The sequence below is a fragment of the Oncorhynchus mykiss genome, chromosome 6 (genome assembly GCF_013265735.2).
Source record: "Oncorhynchus mykiss isolate Arlee chromosome 6, USDA_OmykA_1.1, whole genome shotgun sequence".
Taxonomy (NCBI): Eukaryota; Metazoa; Chordata; class Actinopteri; order Salmoniformes; family Salmonidae; genus Oncorhynchus; species Oncorhynchus mykiss.
In genome coordinates this window covers 20624248-20645413 of record NC_048570.1, presented here as the reverse complement: position 1 = coordinate 20645413, position 21166 = coordinate 20624248, and the positions used below count along the sequence as shown (strand labels likewise).

Sequence of the window (21166 nt, the reverse complement as noted above, 5' to 3'; positions counted from 1 at the left end):
AATGGAAGGAAGCAAGTCACCTCAGCACTGAGCCAACATCTAGTCGAACTCCTTCCCAGAAGAGTGGAGGCTGTTGTAGTAGCAAAGTGGGGACCAACTCCATATTAATGCCCATGATTTTGGAATGAGAGGTTCGACATGCAGGGTCCACATACTTTTGGACATGTGTGTGAAGGCACCAACAAATACCACAAGCAGAGAAAATTTTAAAACTAATACGGTCTCAATGTATTCAAAAGTAAAACTTTAGTATTTATCAGTAGTGTATTAAAAGCAAGCAAGACTGAAAAAATTAAGTCATCAACTGTATTCTTTGCATTCATTGCAAATATATTTATTTTCGCAAATACACTAAAAATGTTTACAAAAGCATTGTATAAACATTTGTGCAGTGTAAATTAACTAAAAGTTATGGATTACTTTTGAAATAGTTTTGCACCAAACATGACGATTGTCACTTTCAGCAGCAAAAAAATATATATCTCAGAAGTAACATGAAATGTCTGTTAGTCGGTGACTGAGAAACTTACACGCAATGACATGTGAACAGTATACAGTTGCTACACTGCTTAAAACAAAAATCCGTAACGTTTAAGTACATTTCTGAAATAAAAGGATGTATGGCACCAGCGTTCTTCTTCCCTGAAGGAGGGCTTCATTCATCTATGGGTTAGATTGAGAGTACACTTCCCTTGTTCCTGTTCTGGCACCAAGGCAATCTCCCTACACATGTACACAGATAGTCAGCCTTCCAATTAATCACTCCAGTTTGACAAAACTGTGCATTAGCTGCACAAAAATAGGTCTACATTAGCTTATTATCCTACACACACACACATTCACAACCATGAAGGAATTCTCTCAGAACATTTGGGGACTTTGCTACCCTCACTGATGGATCAATATCTCACATTATGAACCAGCTTTACAAGATGTATTTCTCTGTGAGACAAACATTTCATGATACAAACTGAACATGTGTGCGATAACCCCCGTTGAATATTAAAAAATAAACTGTACTTAGAAATGAAACACGACCACAAAAAACGTACACTCGGGACAAATATAACAATGAACATATGGATACATAAATATTGTGTCAGATTAAAAAACTTTTATATAACATTTTACATAACCTTGTATTGCTGCGTCAATACATAACTCAGTTTTTCCCCTTCACATTAGAGATGCATTTTAACCCTTTGAAGTTCGCTTAATATTAATAATCCTTATCAAATTGTAAAAACTACATGTTTTGGCCTTGATGGGAGAAGCACATGACTCAAACACTGTTGTAAATACACTGCATTTGGAATGCATCCAAAACAGCAACTTATTCCCTATACAGTGCAATACCTTTGACCAGGGGGCAATACCTTTGACCAGGGGGCACTACCTTTGACCAGGGGGCACTATCTTTGACCAGGGGGCACTATCTATGACCAGGGGGCACTATCTTTGACCAGGGGGCACTACCTTTGACCAGAGCCTGTGGGCCCTGGTCAAAAGTAATGCACTGTAAACGATATAGGGTGCAATTCCAGACGCAGCCATAGTATAGAAGGTAGGCAGACGGTGGTGGCGGCACAACCGTTATCTCTAAATTGAGTAAACACGAGCTGGAACCGATCTATGTAGGTTATCTTTGGTCAAGCACAGGGGAGCGAATGGACTTGAATGATTGGGTACAAAAGGTGAATGGGACTAGTCAGTCAGACAGTGGTAAGTATTGGCTCAGGTGTATGCGTGTGTGCACGCGCACACAACACAGTTCAGGTTTAAGGTCTTATAGATTCAAGTCAATAAGGATGGTAAGATATACTGTGATGATTAAACAAGTAAGCAATACATGCACAAGGCCATGATTGCTTGTATATAGATTGAGCTGAAAAGGCCTACTGTTTATTGGTCCTTGACATATAATATAACCAGGACCAAAGTTTGAGTAGATGCCCAAAGCCATGTCTGACAAACGTCCTTAATTGCACAACCAAACTCATGCTTGAAAAAAAATATATATATATAAAATTTGTTTACTAGGGCATCCCATCTAGAACTCCAGAGTTTCCAGTTGAACAAACCCTACAAATCACCCACAGAAACAAGTATTACAAATATCAAAATGATCTCAATATGGACAATTCCTCATGTTACAATGTGTTGCTATCTATAGTTGTGTGCTAATCACAGTAAATGACAGCAAGCTTTGGGCATTGTATCCTGCTCAAATATTCTTCAATATTTAAAGAGTTGCTTCACAGAGACCAGACATAGCAATTCAGAAGTTGATACTGGTTTCTGTTGGAACAACCTTAAAAACAGAATATGAGCATGGATGGCTCATCCATATAAAAAATACAAGTCCATAGGTTATGGCAATTAATAGCAGCAATAATAGATACAAATAAAAAAATCATATTCAATGTACTGAAAAGCAAGTAACAAAGGCAAAGTGTCCATCTAGAATAACACCTCAGGAACCACATTGAAAAACAACCCTGGGGCAAACTACTGAAATACACAGAAGGACCCTTGCATTTTATATAACAACCCAAAAAATACAGGGCACGTTCTTTTTTTGGGGAAAGTGCAGGAATTTTCAAGTTGACAGTATTATGGCCTTAGTTCATTTTTTCCAGAAGCAACTGCCAAAAGGCTTGACACAACACAGAGACTAGTGACCAAAATGGCAAAAAAAAAAATCAAAACATCAGACAAAGAGTGATTCAAGTGCCATGTTCGTCTGAATATCTACAGCTCCTTGGCAAGCCAGTTGACTCTGACATAACATGCACAGCAGAAGCGGTGTGCATGGCCCGATTGTTTATTCTACAATTCACCTGCGTTTTTTTTTTACGGCGCACCAGTCGATGTTTCTAACAGTGTTTCGTCTTTATGTGAAAACCTGGTCACCTTGTTATGAGGACTGTACTATCAATCCAAATTGTGCTTTCTCCAAGTATTGATGCAGACACACAAAGTGGGTCCACACTGATGTTAAAAAAATGGTGTCTTTGGCACACCTGTGACTACTTGCTGGATTAGGTCAGAGGTAGCCAGACATTTCCCCCTTGCATATGTACAACTATTAAGATATCCAGCTTTTTACCATATCAACAAAGAAACACAGAAAATTGTAAGGCAGAAAGTAGGTTCAAGTCTCCCTTATAAGTTTTGTGGGTATGTTTCTTTTCTTACAATTTCAATATGAGATGAAAGTTAAGGCCTTTCCTGAATGGGAAAGCAGCTATTTACTAATGCCTTATCTGAGGAAATGTCTAAGGTTTAGAAAAAAAATCTGTCTCAAACTAGTGTTGGGAAAGGTGAAGGGAAAGGGAAAAAGAGCTAAATGTCTAGTTTCTCAGTTGTCATACTGCATGGTAAGACATGCACACACAAACTGTCACAAATTCTATTTGATAACAACTTGGGTGTGTGCACTGACGGATTCATCCCTGGAAAATAAAATAAGTAGTCAATTTCTTTTTTCTTCAAAAAGGATATGCTAAGTACAGTTTTACTAGCAAAACCACTTATATTCTGAGTCAGTGAATACTCAGTTACAGGGAGAGAAGAATACCAGATGTTTTAATCTGGTGGCTGTTTGAGGTGACCTCACAAACACTGATACAAAGAAATGTTTCAGGACCCTCTAGTCTTCATTAAATCAGGTGAAGACTACCCATCAGTCAGTAGAACGCTGATAGTGACTGCTCAGTGGTTGTTATTAATTAGTGAGAATACTGCCTAATTTGATACTTATTCCCTCGCAGAAAATACTCAAAAAAGCTTTGTCCTGGCTGTCCAAGTGTTCCTTCATGAACCCAGCACTGAGCCCAACAGAACAGAGACAGAAGTGACAGTAGGAGTAGTAGTAGTAGTAGTAGACAGGAGTTGTTGTTTTGCACTATGGCAGGCAGAAAGACCATGCTCAGCAGGATAGTCAAGAGCATCATTGAGATGAGCAGCATCTTGATTGACATGGACATTTATTGGGGTGGTTGCCCAAAAGTGAAAACCCCTGTCCGCACTGAAAAACCCTGCCTTGGTTATAATGCTCCGCCTGCCCCGCCACACAATGCAGCCTGCATCAACACTTCTGAGCCTCCACGGGAGACATGGCGATGTAGGAGCCGTTCCTCATTGGCTGGTTGGTATAGTTGTTTTCTGATGGTTCAACCTCTGGTTTGTCGCTGACTTGAGTGTAGGCCGTTTCATCTTTTGCCGTCTGAAGAGGGGAGGACATTTTGTAAACAAAGCAGAATTCAACCATGAAAACAACAAACAAATGTTATTTGTTTACAACTAAATCGGAAATGTATTGCAATGGTATATAATAAACTAATTGTGGATAATCATTCATTAATGTCACTGTACAAAACCAACAAACTCAAAATACTTTCAAGTTAATGAAGAAATACCACTATGAAGCAGGAATGTAAAATAAATGTATATATTATACCTAAAGATATTAAAATAAGCAAGAATTGCTAATAACTGAACGAAAATGACAAATGAGGCAAATTAAGACTTACAGTAAAAGAATGAAAAGCTTCAGTAAAATCAATACGTTTTACTTCATTCTAAAACAGAAAGGAAACAGGGGGGGGGTTACAGAACATGTTAATCATAGCACGGTAACTATACAGTTCTTCAAAGCTGGAATCCTTAGTTGATACATTCATCTTATAAATTTGATTTTGGAAAATATAAGTTATGACTCATCAGCTTATTTCAACTGTCGTACCCCCATCAGAACCCAAAATACAAGCTTGCTTTACTCCAATGTTTGTAAGCGGTGTAAATGTAAACAAACACTGAAGCGTTAAAAACTCTATTTTATATTGTCAATGGTCAGTCCATGCATCCATGTCTGGTGGTTCTGTCAGTGGTTACGTTTCTCCAGACTCATTCCTCAGCTTTTTAACAAAGCTGTGTTTTGGTATTGTTTGAATTAAGGATTATAGCTTTATCTGATATTCCAAGCTATGACATGTGAACTTCTACTAAGATAACCCCCATCTATCCGAGTCACAACTGATGGGTGGGGAATGGGGTCGTGCAAATGGGGTCAGATGGACTAACCTAGACAAACACAGATAAGTGTTGAAAGTACCCTGGCTATCCTACAGAACTATTGTTACTAGAGTTCAGAGCACTCTTTGGCCTGTACGGTAGTGTAGCCTATACACGGTCATCATTGTGACTGTCTATCTGCCAACAGGGACTGCTAAATTAAGATCTATACTTCCTGTTTTGACCTCAGTTATTTAAAATTGTTAGAAAAGCCAGCAGCACTATAATTTCATACAGAGATTACAGAAGGCAGCAAATGTTGACTATGTGAGGTTCCTCATGCACGGTGTTAACATGCAAGGAGATGGAGAACTCAGACACCAGACCACTGATGTTAATATAGAAGAATAAATTGTATATAAAACAGATCAAACATGCAAAGAGCACAGTCAAAGCTAACATAAAACCTGTTGTATCAATGCACCATTCAATTCTAATCACTTAGAACATTCCTGGACAACAACTGACATATTGTGAGTGACGTGCACAATTTACACTATATTTTAGAGAAGCTTATGAATATTATTGCTACAAAAAAAAACAGTTTAGGGTCTCCTGGTAATAAGTGCAGGGGTAGAGGACAGGTCTTACCTTCTTCTGGCGAGACCTGCAGACCAGGACGACTAGGACAATGAGCAGGATGGCTCCCATGCCCACGATGAGCAGAGGGAAGTTGGACACCAAGGTCACGATGAGCAACAGGGTTCTCATCTGGGCAGCAGAGTCATCGTCAATAGTGGCCGTCTGGGGGAAGGTGGGGGGGGGGTCACTAAGGTTATTAACCTGTCTTTAATATGTTGTTATTAACTGATCTTAATAATAGACTAGAGGGTTCTCTCTAGCTAAATATCTGGATTTCTGTCTAATACAACCTAATTTGATATGTATTGGTTACACGTGAGGATGACTGAATTTCACAATATAAATTGGAGAGAGAAAGGGAGGAGATAAGTCTTACCTCATTGACAAACATGATGGGAAAAATTATCTCGTTTAGATGTTTGGTTTTGCTGTGGAAGAGAAAATGAAGTGAGGACTTGAGATTCAACAAAAGGCCTTTTCACTCAATTTGTATGAGGGATGAGTGTGGCAAACTGTTCAGATTGCTATACTTACGGGAAGCCTTGAACTCTGTTCAAAATTATATTGAGCTGGGCTCTCTTGCAAGCACGGATGGGAACCCCAGTGGTCTAAAAAACAAAATAAGGCTTTAAAATTAAGCAATAGAAACTTATTCAGTTAGAACATGCCCTTTCCAACATGGAGGAAGCAAAATGTTTATATTCCACTGGTACTGCATTAATTGACACATACAACATGTAATAGAGCTATTAAATACAGTATACACACAATGAGAGTATGTAAGTGTATAGGCCCCATAACTGATCCTGCATATTGGCCTCATCACTACACAGTGGGGCAAAAAAGTATTTAGTCAGCCACCAATTGTGCAAGTTCTCCCACTTAAAAAGATGAGGCCTGTAATTTTCATCATAGGTACACTTCAACTATGACAGACAAAATGAGAAAAGAAAATCACATTGTACGGTTTTTAATGAATTTATTTGCAAATTATGGTGGAAAATAAGTATTTGGTCAATAACAAAAGTTTCTCAATACTTTGTTATATACCCTTTGTTGGCAATGACAGAGGTCAAACGTTTTCTGTAACTCTTCACAAGGTTTTCACACACTGTTGCTGGTATTTTGGCCCATTCCTTCATGCAGATCTCCTCTAGAGAAGTGATGTTTTGGGGCTGTTGCTGGGCAACACGGACTTTCAACTCCCTCCAAAGATTTTCTATGGGGTTGAGATCTGGAGACTGGCTAGGCCACTCCAGGACCTTGAAATGCTTCTTTCGAAGTCACTCCTTCGTTGCCCGGGCGGTGTGTTTGGGATCATTGTCATGCTGAATGACCCAGCCACGTTTCATCTTCAATGCCCTTGCTGATGGAAGGAGGTTTTCACTCAAAATCTCACGATACATGGCCCCATTCATTCTTTCCTTTACACGGATCAGTCGTCCTGGTCCCTTTGTAGAAAAACAGCCCCAAAGCATGATGTTTCCACCCCCATGCTTCACAGTAGGTATGGTGTTCTTTGGATGCAACTCAGCATTCTTTGTCCTCCAAACACAACGAGTTGAGTTTTTACCAAAAAGTTGTGTTTTGGTTTCATCAGACCATATGACAATTCTCCCAATCTTCTTCTGGATCATCCAAATGCTCTCTAGCAAACTTCAGACAGGCCTAGACATGTACTGGCTTAAACAGGGGGACACGTCTGGCACTGCAGGATTTGAGTCCCTGGCGGCGTAGTGTGTTACTGATGCTAGGCGTTGTTACTTTGGTCCCAGCTCTCTGCAGGTCATTCACTAGCCCCCCCCCACCCCCCCCCGTGTGGTTCTGGGATTTTTGCTCACCGTTCTCACGGGGTGAGATCTTGCGGGGAGCCCCAGATCGAGGGAGATTATCAGTGGTCTTGTATGTCTTCAATTTCCTAATAATTGCTCCCACAGTTGATTTCTTCAAACCAAGCTGCTTACCTATTGCAGATTCAGTCTTCCCAGCCTGGTGCAGTTCTACAATTTTGTTTCTGGTGTCCTTTGACAGCTCTTTGGTCTTGGCCGTAGTGGAGTTTGGAGTGTGACTGTTTGAGGTTGTGGACAGGTGTCTTTTATACTGATAACAAGTTCAAACAGGTGCCATTAATACAGGTAACGAGTGGAGGACAGAGGAGTCTCTTAAAGAAGAAGTTACAGGTCTGTGAGAGCCAGAAATCTTGCTTGTTTGTAGGTGACCAAATACTTATTTTCCACCATAATTTGCAAATAAATACATTAAAAATCCTACAATGTGATTTTCTGGATTTTTTTTCTTCTCATTTAGTCTGTCATAGTTGAAGTGTACCTATGATGAAAATTACAGGCCTCTCATCTTTTTAAGTGGGAGAACTTGCACAATTGGTTGCCGACTAAATACTTTTTTGCCCCACTGTATATGGTAGATAAAATGTTTGTTCATACCGGGTTAAGGTCAAGGTAAGTTTCATGCTCCTCCTTGTTGGGGTGCAGTCCATCAACAGCATTAATGTACTTGTCATCTGCCTGATAAAAGTGGGGGAACGACACCACGATAGGTGCACCTATGGACAAGAAACACAATTTAAGAGAAAACACCACAAGCAACCTATATTACATCAAATAGCCCATGTCCTTATCTTGGACTGCCATAAGAGAGGATTAGGCTAAACAAATTCCAAAGTTTTAATATTGGGGCTCTAAAAGGGAAACATCAGATTGATAACGTGTGCTATCTGGTATTATTACCCAGGCATGGAGATAACGGAACAAATAGTAAAAATATGTGTCAAGTTCTTTCCTTGCCATTGGAAAGGCGGCCTGTACCGGACATGTTCTGATAGTGAAATTATTTGTTTTTTTCAACCCATGACAAAGCGTTTCCTTTGAGGTCAGAATGACCATTATGAAGTTCCACAAGGTACTACTCAGAGACACCATGTAATGTGTTCCAGTGTGGGAGCCAATAACCCTCACTAAGGAATATGAAAACTATTCAAACTGCTATATCTGACAAATGGAATTCAAACCACCACAAGGAATTAATAAAGGTTCCTATTCACCTATATTAATAAAGGGTCCTATTCACCTATATTAATAAAGGGTCCTATTCACCTATATTAATAAAGGGTCCTATTCACCTATATTAATAAAGGGTCCTATTCACCTATATTAATAAAGGGTCCTATTCACCTATATTAATAAAGGGTCCTATTCACCTATATTAATAAAGGTTCCTATTCACCTATATTAATAAAGGGTCCTATTCACCTATATTAATAAAGGGTCCTATTCACCTATATTAATAAAGGGTCCTATTCACCTATATTAATAAAGGGTCCTATTCACCTATATTAATAAAGGGTCCTATTCACCTATATTAATAAAGGGTCCTATTCACCTATATTAATAAAGGGTCCTATTCACCTATATTAATAAAGGGTCCTATTCACCTATATTAATAAAGGGTCCTATCCACCTATATTATTAAAGGGTCCTATTCACCTATATTAATAAAGGTTCCTATTCACCTATATTAATAAAGGTTCCTATTCACCTATATTAATAAAGGTTCCTATTCACCTATATTAATAAAGGTTCCTATTCACCTATATTAATAAAGGGTCCTATTCACCTATATTATTAAAGGTTCCTATTCACCTATATTAATAAAGGTTCCTATTCACCTATATTAATAAAGGGTCCTATTCACCTATATTAATAAAGGGTCCTATTCACCTATATTAATAAAGGGTCCTATTCACCTATATTAATAAAGGTTCCTATTCACCTATATTAATAAAGGTTCCTATTCACCTATATTAATAAAGGTTCCTATTCACCTATATTAATAAAGGTTCCTATTCACCTATATTAATAAAGGTTCCTATTCACCTATATTAATAAAGGTTCCTATTCACCTATATTATTAAAGGGTCCTATTCACCTATATTAATAAAGGGTCCTAATCATCTATATTATTAAAAGGGTCCTATTCACCTATACTGCAGCCCCAAGAGGACGCGGTTAGAACAGCCTCAAATCAATAGAACCATGATTTCAGCATTACGAACACTGAGGAATAACTTTGCCCCGATTGTTGAACTAGCTCTGCACCACACTACGAAAGCGGATGTCTCTTAACAATATATCTACTTCCCTCACGAGACTTAAGGGTTAACGTAGTGCATTTATATGCCATGTGATTGTTTTATGAGGGGAAAGCCTTGAGATTATCTTTATCCTCAAATTCAAGTGTTTTATAGCCCTCATCCAGAGTTAATCGTTCACCATCTACACTACTATGAAATCTGGATACTCAAACATGGACATTTCTGATATCTATTGGAGCTTGGATTGCAGCTAGAACTAGATTGATTAGGTTATTATTAATATATATATATATATATATATATATATATATATATATATATATATATATATATATATATATATATATATTTTTTTTTTTTTTTTTTTTTTTTTTTTTTTTTTAAATCGGTCAAAAAACTAGGTTATGGGGTTAGTCAAAACAAACAGTGTGTATGTGGGGCACATATTTTATGCCAACCAGGGTTGTGACAGTAATTAACCATCTCTTACCTTCTCTGCAAACACTGACTTTTAGCACCCCGGTGCCGAGGCAGTCGCCAGCTGGCACACAGAAGCCGGCGTTAGTGGGGTTCTCCTCAGGACTCTGCAGGACGTCGTGGGGCGGGGCAAAACGGTAGGCTGGGATGCCCTTCACGTCCACGTCCTCAACATAACCCAGATGGATAGACCTAAACCCCAGAGGCAGGTAAGAACAAGGAGAAGGACACATAAGCTGTGTAGGAGTTTCTCAGTTCACAAAACTTACAGCAGGAATTTGGAATTCAGTTCTACACATGTCATTTTGCAGAGGAGATTGTGAGGTCTGTGTTAACAAATGTGTCACCTACTGTGTGGAACATTGGATGAATATGACAAGACAAAGTACAACGGTCTCGATTGAGTCAAAGCTCCATTTTATACTATGTGCCTCTTCTCCAGATTCTCCTCACGCATTATGGTGTTGGTTGGATCATGCCCAACTCACACCTGTTTACCATGGCCAGGGTGTGGCGTCTTCTACAGGGGTTTACCAGTCCGATATGAATACGAGTCAGTCGTTTCTCAATAATTATTGGCTGTCACCTAAACCACCGTCCCTCTCTGTACTGGCTGCTTTGACTGTAAACAAATAATACAACTACAGACAATACAGATTTGGAGATATGACTGACGTACCTGCAGAGGTCAGCCGCAAAGATGTACAGCAGCTCTTTCCTAGACAACAGAGGGTGGAACACACTGCCGTCCGTCCCGTTGATCATGTTGCTCTGGTTAGAGGACCACCATGACATTTCACTGTTGATAGGGGAAAGGTACGGGATATGTTAGACATCAAGAAGCTTTCATTTACACAAGGTTGTTATAAAACAACATGGCGGGGCCAAATACGGATTTCATTTAAAATGCCTGGAAGCGGTTTTCTATTTCTGATATTTAAATATACGAATTTGCAATCTGCTCTGTCATGACAGGGAGCAAATGAGTTTATCCTTGGACTTTGAATACTTGATTTGGACAGATCCCAATTCATTCCCGTTCAATGAGTAAACCCAACGTCGCAGGGCAAGGACCAAAAAGAAAACTGCTGACAAATGTTTTTTGACAACCATTAACTACAACAACATGAAGGTGGAAAACAGAGGGAAATAAAGGACCTTACGTCAACCCGTTCCATGTGTCTATTCTGCCATATTCCATGTAGTCACGTTCGCCAGTCAGGAACACAAACTCTCCTTCATGAGTTCCATTTTTCTAGGAGGAGAGAGAAAGACAATAGTTCAGTCAGACTGTCATATCAAAAGGAATACATCCAACATCCAGGAGAACAGTGGACAGGTACAGAATTAGAAACAGCCACAGACTCTTGATAAGCAGAGGAAAAATAAGAACACCTTCCTCCAATGCGGTCATTTGGGAAGGAATTTCAGTGTTTAAAGTGTCTGGTTGTCATTGTTGGAACTGTACTGACGGGGGATATTGTGCTATAGGGTGAAAAGAAATGCCACTGCACTACTGTAGCCTGCCTATCCCAGTCTGTTTTGCCTTCTCATATTACAATTTTATAGGCAGCGGTAAGAGACTGTAGTTGACCAAAACGGTTGACACAAATGCTTTGACAGTTGAGATTTTACAATTTAGGTCAAATTCTACCCAACGTCTAGTTCTTTCAGAGGATTTCCAATTAATGCAGCATTATCTGGTTTGTGGAACCTGAGAAAACTATTCACATTGTTATTGCGGTAGGTGGAATAGCAGATGTGAGTCTCCAAAGTAGACACGAGTCTCCCAGAAAAAGGGTAAGTAAAGCAGCTTCATCAGCATTTTGTCATTTTCACTCATCACGTGATGACTCCACGAGACCTCCTCCCGAGCCCTACCAACAGAGACATCCTCCCGGGCCCTACCAACAGAGACATCCTCCCGGGCCCTACCAACAGAGACATCCTCCCGGGCCCTACCAACAGAGACATCCTCCCGGGCCCTACCAACAGAGACATCCTCCCGGGCCCTACCAACAGAGACATCCTCCCGGGCCCTACCAACAGAGACATCCTCCCGGGGCCCTACCAACAGAGACATCCTCCCGGGGCCCTACCAACAGAGACATCCTCCCGGGGCCCTACCAACAGAGACATCCTCCCGGGGCCCTACCAACAGAGACATCCTCCCGGGGCCCTACCAACAGAAGCATACTCCCGGGCCCTACCAACAGAAGCATCCTCCCGGGCCCTACCAACAGAAACATCCTCCCGGGCCCTACCAACAGAAACATCCTCCCGGGCCCTACCAACAGAAACATCCTCCCGGGCCCTACCAACAGAAACATCCTCCCGGGCCCTACCAACAGAAACATCCTCCCAGGCCCTACCAACCACCTACTGGTTCAATGACTAAAGGATTTCTAGTGCAATTTCACAACTTTCGGTTAAATCACAAATTTCAAGACTGGCCATTAGCTAAGGTTATAACTTTAGTGAATGACTGTATTCAGAAGTGTAATCTGATTAAATATATTTCAAGGTTTTACTAAACACAAACACTGCCTACCTTCCACATCAGCCCAAACATCTCATCCACCTCTGGCCTAATGCTGTGGATTTTGGTGAGCAAAGGGTCCTTGAAGCCCCACAGCACCTCGTGGACGGTGCGGGTCATGAAGATCTCCACGCCGAGGGACTTCATATATATGGAGACGAAGGTACGCAGCAGGAAGGAGTAGGAGTTCAGCTCACTCATCACCGCCTGTAGAGGGAGAGGAAAGAGAGAGAGAAGGGGATAGAGCTCACATTCTATCATACCACTAGTAACAAAATGATAAACAATGTTTCTAAGTCTATAGCTTTGGTTGCTGTCTAGACTCTGGTTTGGTTCTCATTAATGGAAATTGGATTACGTCCATGAAAGTGTCTGCTATAAAGTAAACGGTTGGAAGGAACAAGACCCCAAGATGTCATAATACAGCATTTAGAATAATGCTGGGAAAGTCTACTGGAATGATGCAGTAAAGGAATGTCAATATAGGGTTACAGCGGTTATACTGGGAATCTTGAAAGGTTAAACTTAACCAAAATAGAAGAGGACACACTTGTGGAATAATTCACACCCTCATGTTTCTAAGTACTCAAACTGTGTTGCACCACAGTTTATAACACACTATATTGCAGATACAACGTGTCCATGGCAGCTAAGATACACTGCATAAGCGAAGACTGCACAAGCATACCAAATGTAGAGGTAACAAGCAAGCAGAGGCCGAGAGGGACACATACTAACTCACCACAGCTGGGATGTTGACTGTCCTCAGAATGTCGACCTCTGGATTACCTCTGGACTTCTCTGGGACGAAGACAAAGCTTTTGGGATTCAGGGCATAAACCTTGGTTCCATTTTCAAGGAAAGTCACATTTTCCCTAGGTCTGTATTCCCTGTTATGGAAAGATGTGGATATGAGGATTAAGTCGGTCCATACAGATGTTCACATGGGGGTGAAAGACAAGTTCAAACAAGTCCACCAGCAGGTTCAGCAGCATGGAACCGCTTTCATTCAATAGGACTTTCCCAGGACCTGAATCACCAGCTTCCCATGATCAAACGAACAGATAATAAAACAAATACATTGTAAGCCGAATCTTAACTTGAGATGAGCACATGCAAAAACCTTCCATTGGCATCGATACATGATTTCCAATTAAGTCAAAGTTATGACTCTGGATCTCAAGATACGATTCATTCCTGTGTGAACTGAGCCCTGTGTGAACTTAGCCCTCCTAATTTCAAAGGACAACAGTGAGTGTGTTGTCAACCCACCTGTAAGTGTAAGGTCCAATCTGGGTGACCACTGCCTTTCCCCCTGCTAAGAACACTTCTGGATTGGTCACGTTGAAGAAGTAATACTCCATGTAGACTGGAGGCGGCGGGTTCTTCCATGACTCAAATACTCGGCTTGCCTCTGTCAAAGTCAATTCCTTAAAAAAAAATATTGTTATAGAGAAATACAGTTATTTAAGGACGGTCCAAAACAACAATGATCTCTCCAAGTGTAATCTGTTTAGGGTAGTACGTTTGAGGGATAGAAGGAGCGCTGGCCTAAAAAGCTATTTGAAATAGTAACCTAAATTAAAGATATTTTGGCTTTCAAAAGCTATTTAATTTTTTATTTTAGCTGCACCACCCATCAACAACCCTTTCAGGTTATACCAGAAGAGAGCACACACATTGCAAATAATGTAGCGAAGACACAATGCCAGCACACCAAAACCCCAGGGGAAAACATAGGTGAATAACTGTCAGAAGAAAACCTGAGTGAAAACAGCAAAGGAGGTTTGGGTGAACCCCAGCAGGCTGATCAAGGGATGTTTGCATTTTTCCTTAAATGACCACTCACCAAATTGGCAGCATGACAGTTTGAATAAACAATACGGAGTAGTAGCACTGTCCTATTGGTCATCATATGAATAGAGGGAAGTGGTTAAATGTGTTCAGATAAGTCCCTCAGATGACAGTAATCCATGTGGGACTAAATTTGTCCTGTTTTTGAAATGCGGCAATGATTAGATAAAAAAAAAAGTGTACAGGTAAATTCTAGAGCTGCGAGGATACCAGTATCGCAATACTCATTAGTATCGTGGCAAGGAAACAAAATGGGTTTAACTTCCTTAGGTAAACAACCCTAATATTGCAAATGTAACAGTTTAACTTTAGTCCGTCACCTCGCCCCTATCCGGGCTCGAACCGGGGACCCTCTGCACACAGATAACAGTCACCCTCGAATCATCGTTACCTATCACTCCACAAAAACCGCAGCCCCTCTGCAAGGGGAACAACTACTTCAAGGTCTCCGAGCGAGTGACGTCACCGATTGAAACGCTATTAGCGCGCACCACCGCTAACTAGCTAAATTCGGAAGATAACATACAAATTGTCATTTAACATAAGAAATGGATGATGGACATCCACAAGTTAATACATACCATATGAAACGTAACATTTCATACTAAATGGAGCGTCTCGGATTTAGGTACAAAATAACACGAAATGCTCTGAGACCGGAGTAATTCAACTGTAATTAAAACAGATGCAGTGACATTCAACACTTTGATAAAATGAAGCGTGCTGGAACATGGTTGTCAAATCTAAAAAGAGAATGTTGGTTGATCCATAAAATACTGGTAAGTAATGTATGCCTACTGTATAGAGAAATCTGTAACAACAAACTTTACCATTCAAGGGGGGTATTTCTAACTTCAAGTGCGAAATGCCGCACCCCCCCGTCCTTTACATGGCTTTCTCTGTCCCTTGAGTAAAGTGAGGTGTACATGAAAGGCCTTTACCATTCAAACAGCTCACTCTCATCTTGAGGTCTCAGAGAAGCTCAGTTGTCGCTTTTAAGGTGTGGCTCAACACGGCTGCACAAACTCGTTTCCCGTTCAGACTTGATCTTTCAGTGTTTTCCAGTCATTGGGCCAATGGACTATCCATTTAAAAGTGTGTCCTGGAAGAACTATATATTTTATATCATATTTGGTGGCAAGAATTAAGCAGCGGTGGGCCACCTCTACTAAATGAATATAGGGGAAACTGGGTACATACTTCCTACAGAGTCCTAAATGATCTGATCATTTTGCCTCATACACACATTCTGACAAACACACTACACAACACAACTGTGCAGAAGGTCACCACTCACTAGCTAGAGCATTGAACTGGGGGCATGCTCCTCGGGGAAAACAGAAGCCTGTTGCTTCACTTAGACTCTAGTCAGTTTTAAACATATTTGAAATAGGCTGTTTCCAGCACAAGACATGAATCAACTCATTCAATAGCCCATTTCATGATGTACAGCAAAGTATGAAGGCTGTGGAGTCAAATATCGCTTCGCATGGAATAAAGATATCCCTGAGAACTTCTGAAATATATAACAAAATAGCATATTTGATGCCGAGAAGCCATTTCCCTTTAAATTTTATTAGATCATTTGAGTCACCTGAAAGTTGTGACAAATCAAGCCATACTAAGCCAGCTATTCCAATCATGCGTATATTGGCTGCATTTAAAGTTAGAATCCGCAGTTGAAACAATTAAAGCAGTCACTCCGCCTGTTTTTGTAAAAAGCTGAGGGGTGGGCCTGTAGAAATGTAACCATTCTCAAAATCATGGACAGAGCTATGGATGCAAGGACTGACCATCCATGGCCTTACAATTATATTTTTACCTATGTGTTTTTAGTTTCCTGAGGGGGAATAGGCTTTGTCGTTCCCTCTTCACGACTGTCTTGGTGTGTTTGGACCATTCCAGTTTGTTGTTGATGTGGACACCAAGGAATTTGAAGCTCTCAACCTGCTCCACTACAGCCCCGTCGATGAGAACGGGGATGTGCTCGGTGCTCCTTTTCCTGTAGTCCACAATCATCTCCTTAGTCTCAATGTAACCAAGACTAACCAAATGGTTACCCGGACTATTTGCATTGTGTGCCCCCCCCAACCCCTCTTTTACGCTGCTGCTACTCTCTGTTTATCTTATATGCATAGTTACTTTAACTATACATTCATGTACATATTACCTCAATTGGACCGACCAACCAGTGCTCGGTTAGCCAACATTGGCTATCTGCATTGTGTCCCACCACCCGCCAACCCCTCTTTTTACTCTACTTGATCAAGTAAAAATATGTTCATCATATATGCATAGTCACTTTAACCATACCCACATGTATATACTACCTCAATAAGCCTGACTAACCGGTGTCTGTATATAGCCTTGCTACTCATATTTTCAAGAGGTATTTTTTACTGTTTTATTTCTTTACTTACACACACACTTTTTTTTCTCCGCACCATTGGTTAGAGCCTGTAAGTAAACATTTCACTGTAAGGTCTACACCTGTTGTATTCGGCACACGTGACAAATAAACTTTGATTTGATGGTGTACAGTGTTTACAGACAACGGATTAAAATAAGCTTATATTTTTAGGTTGATGGGGTATGACAGTTGAACTAAAATCATGAGGCATTTATAAGTTACAGTACTTTCGGAAAGTATTCAGATCCCTTGACTTTATCCACATTTTGTTACCTCGCAGCCTTATTCTAAAATTGATTAAATTGCCCCCCCACTCAATCTGCACACAATACCCCATAATGTCAACGCAAAAACAGGTTGAGAATTTTATGCAAACATATTAGAATTAAGAAACTGAAAGTCACATTTACATAAGCATTCAGACCCTTTACCCAGTACTTTGTTGAAGAACCTTTGGCAGCAATTACCCAAGAATACTCGCTGCAGGCTTGGCACACCTGTATTTCCTCTCATTCCTCTCTGCCGATCCTCTCAAGCTCTGTCGAGTTAGATTGGGAGCGTCGCTGCACAGCTATTTTCAGGTCTCTCCAGAGATGTTCGATCAGGTTCAAGTCCGGGTTCTGGCTGGGCCTCAAGGACATTCAGAGACTTGTCCCGAAGCCACTCCTGTGTTGTCTTGGCTGTGAGCCTAGGGTCATTGTCCTGTTGGAATGTGAAACTTCACCCCAGTCTGAGGTGCTGAGCGCTCTGGAGCAGGTTTTCATCAAGGATCTCACTGCACTTTGCTCAGTTCACATTCCCTCAATCCTGACTAATCTCCCAGTCCCTGCCGCTGAAAAACCTCCCCACAGCATAATGCTGCCACCACCATGCTTCACCGTAGGGATGGGGCCAGGTTTCCTCCAGATGTGACACTTGGCATTCAGGCCAAATAGTTAAATCTTTGTTTCATCAGACCAGAGAATTTTGTTTCTTTAAGGTGCCTTTTGTGACCTTCTCCCCCGGCCAGCTCTAGGAAGAGTCTTGGTGATTCCAAACTGTTGGAGGCCACTGTTTTTGGGGACCTTCAATGCTGCTGAATTTTTTTGGTAGCCTTCACCAGATCTGTGCCTCGACACGTGTGTAGATTGATGAAGAAAGTTTATTTTATCCATTTTAGAATAAGGCTGTAACGTAACAAAATGTGGAAAACGTGATAGTCTGAATACTTTCCAAATGCACTGTATATTCTTCAGGAATCAATTGGTAGGCTATAATTAGTACAAATGGATGTAGCAACTATGGATTCTAGTTTTAAAGCCAAACACTGACTACATACACAAAAGGTGAGTGTGAGAGAACCACCACCAACATGTGATTCAGACTCATCTTCAGCAGTATGGTACCAAGTTCCACAATCAGTGATGTCTTTTGTTTTTATAAATCAAATAGAGTCCCTCTCAAAACGGATACAATTCCCAAGAGAGACCGTTTCTGTGCAACACTAACTTTTGGTAAAGTCAAGGCCTAGATTAGAAGAATTCCTGTGTTTAACACCCTTGAAAAAAGTCTCTCAAAGGCTTCCATAGCTTTCATGTTTACATAAATTTGCTCGTAGAAATGCTTCAAACCTTGATCTCACAAGCACAGGCAAGCAGGGACAAAGGGTTGAGGGCTTATCAATCTTATCTAAAATATATATTTTTAAACTCACTATTTTTGTAGCTGGTGGTTGGGTCACATGAAGAGTGGTAAGGATATTAAAACATAACCATCAGGTTCAGTCAAAAATAAATGAAAACCTGACCTGTAACATCTGTGGGAGTTGTGGTTTGATAACCTTTCTCAAGACAATAATACATGTTATTCAGTGTCATGTTTTGGGGCGGTTTTCCAGTCTATGGGATGACAAACTGTTTGAATGAAAGTTGACAAAAATTTTAACTTATGACATATGTTAACTTTTTTGGCAGGGGACAGCGATTGTTTTCCAGGCTGAGCAGTCCTCTAGACCTAGAACAGGCCAGGGCTGAAACAATGAAACAGATGAATGCTCACTGTTGTTTTATGATCCAGGAAAGTCGTTCTAAGAGCCGTTTTAGATATAGAAGTGGTACAGTTGTGGATGGACATTCGTTCTTAATTTATCTATCATCTTTTCAGTCACCGGCAATATGTCCACATAAGACTCCTGCACTTTATTGAACTTAAAATACAGGTAGGCCGATTGACAACATCAGCAATATGTTTCATTTCATGTTATGTATTCTAGGTCTAGGGTGACACCATATCCCAAATAAACCCAGACCCAAGTAATTTAACAGCGGCCACGAAACAAATGTTTATGTGTCTATCCTATGACTGAGTCTGACATTTTTGCTGAGGTGGGCATGGCACTTGAAGAAAGAGAGCTGTTCAGATGCGAGAGACGTTCAACCAGGTAAGCAAGAAGGATGAAAAGTGAAATGAGGGAGCGGGACTTAGCCTTCATGGTCTCTCTCCCTTCCCCCATCCATGCGCACGCACCTCCCCAACCTCTTACTGATAAACCACGAGGAAAGCTCTTAAAATTTTAAATCCCATTCCCAAATAAATTAGATTGTGACAGACAGGTAAATGAGATGAATACACCACAAATAAAGATGCAGCAGTACACTTGTATTTCAACTAATCTGTCAACCATGATGTATAATAAAGCAAATGAAGTGAGTGGGCTTTATTTTATTGTTGGAATAAAACAGGCTGCTTGCCTACAGTGCACCAATCCTTGGTGATGATGATGTTACCGCAACGCGCTGTGACAGGAACATACCTGGCATTGTAAATCAGCCGGTGAGATTCAATCAGGTTATACATTGAGTTTAAATGCTGAACGCCTTGCAGAGCTGTTCAAGAGGGTTGAATCAATATTGCTGATTTATGAATGATACAATGTTGCTTTCCTACCACAAAAAAAAAACAATTGGTTGGTGGTAAAGCATGCAGCACTTGTAAATTGTCGACCTTGGAACGCATGCTGCACTGACCCATGTTGGGTAGAATAACCGGAGATGCGGATAGAGCAAACAAATGCTGTAACGTTTTCTATCGAACATCACCTAATAACAAGGAATGGGAATGTGACTCACCGTCTGCTGTTTAGTGCAAATACAACTAACACATTAAAGCAACCAGCATATAAAACGATCAAATGTATGTTTGAAGTGGGAAAAAGTTGCAACTCACCTTTTTTAGCCGGTTGTGAATCATTGTTTGAAAGACTTGAGCCACCACCAAGGCGATCCCCACTATCAGTAGGTGGGCGCAGACAATTCCAGTAGCGTAAATTACACAGGATCTCCGAGTCATGATTCCAGCCAACTGTCAAACTAATCTGGCAAATGTGAAATTACTTACCAAATGACACTAACGATAATACTGTAGGTTCTGATCTTTTAGGGGTTATTTTACTCAAAAGGTGGCCGCTACTTCTCACTTTGCCTCTTACACTACAGCGAACCTCACTATACGAATTTGAAAATTGCTCGTTGATATGCAGCTACTTGCAAACTGTCTTCGAAAATAAGAAATTCTGGTAGTTTCCTTAGTGCTGTCATAGAACAATGTTCTTCTCTCCATTCAGCCGTTTTCCTAAGGAGAATCGACTGTGTTGTTCGAAGGCAGCGGGAGAAATAACAGTGCTAAGGACGGGCGCCAGACCTCCACTCCCTCCCTCACCAGATTCAAATGAAGTCGGTCATGCGAAGAGGTTCGTTTTGGTGTCTGCTGGGCGGTGGGTGTGTTAAAATGTAGCGTGCTTTCTGTGGCTGAGGTCACTGTTTTACTTTATAGCACCATAAACATAAGACGGCACAAACTACGATTTGCCCTTGATTTGGTCTACCTTCATAGCGCTGTTTTATATTAGGATACATTCAACCAAGCAAAGATTTGAAAGTAAACTTGAGGTTCTGACGTAATTTGAGACCAATTCACTTTCATGTGTAACTATGCAAGTAATATTCTTTCAAGAGATAGCAGTGTATTTATTTGTTTTTATTTATATATAGATCAACAATTTACATTGTTACATCACACAACACAGAACGCAGGTATTAACAGTAAAAAAAATATATGTGTAATTTTGGTATAGAATTTT

General features: G+C 40.5%; 1 protein-coding gene across 3 annotated transcripts; it reads right to left on the bottom strand.

The window, feature by feature from the left end:
* Positions 1–305: 305 nt before the first annotated feature.
* On the bottom strand, positions 306–20814 carry scarb2a (scavenger receptor class B, member 2a). 3 transcript variants are annotated; one of them, XM_021605538.2, is made up of 14 exons: positions 20425–20811; positions 20254–20315; positions 14058–14215; positions 13528–13675; positions 12798–12992; positions 11410–11501; positions 10926–11045; positions 10260–10438; positions 8103–8221; positions 6193–6266; positions 6035–6086; positions 5668–5820; positions 4536–4583; positions 306–4228 (listed from the first exon to the last, which is right to left on the bottom strand). In XM_021605538.2, exons 2-14 carry the CDS (start codon positions 20275–20277, stop codon positions 4091–4093), a joined length of 1500 nt encoding a protein of 499 aa, XP_021461213.1. In that variant the 5' UTR covers positions 20278–20315; positions 20425–20811; the 3' UTR covers positions 306–4090. The 3 variants fall into 3 exon arrangements, with proteins under 3 accessions (XP_021461213.1, XP_021461211.1, XP_021461212.1); XM_021605536.2 differs by having other exon boundaries at positions 20254–20811; XM_021605537.2 differs by lacking the exon at positions 4536–4583 and having other exon boundaries at positions 20254–20814.
* Between the last annotated feature and the right edge of the window lie 352 nt (positions 20815–21166).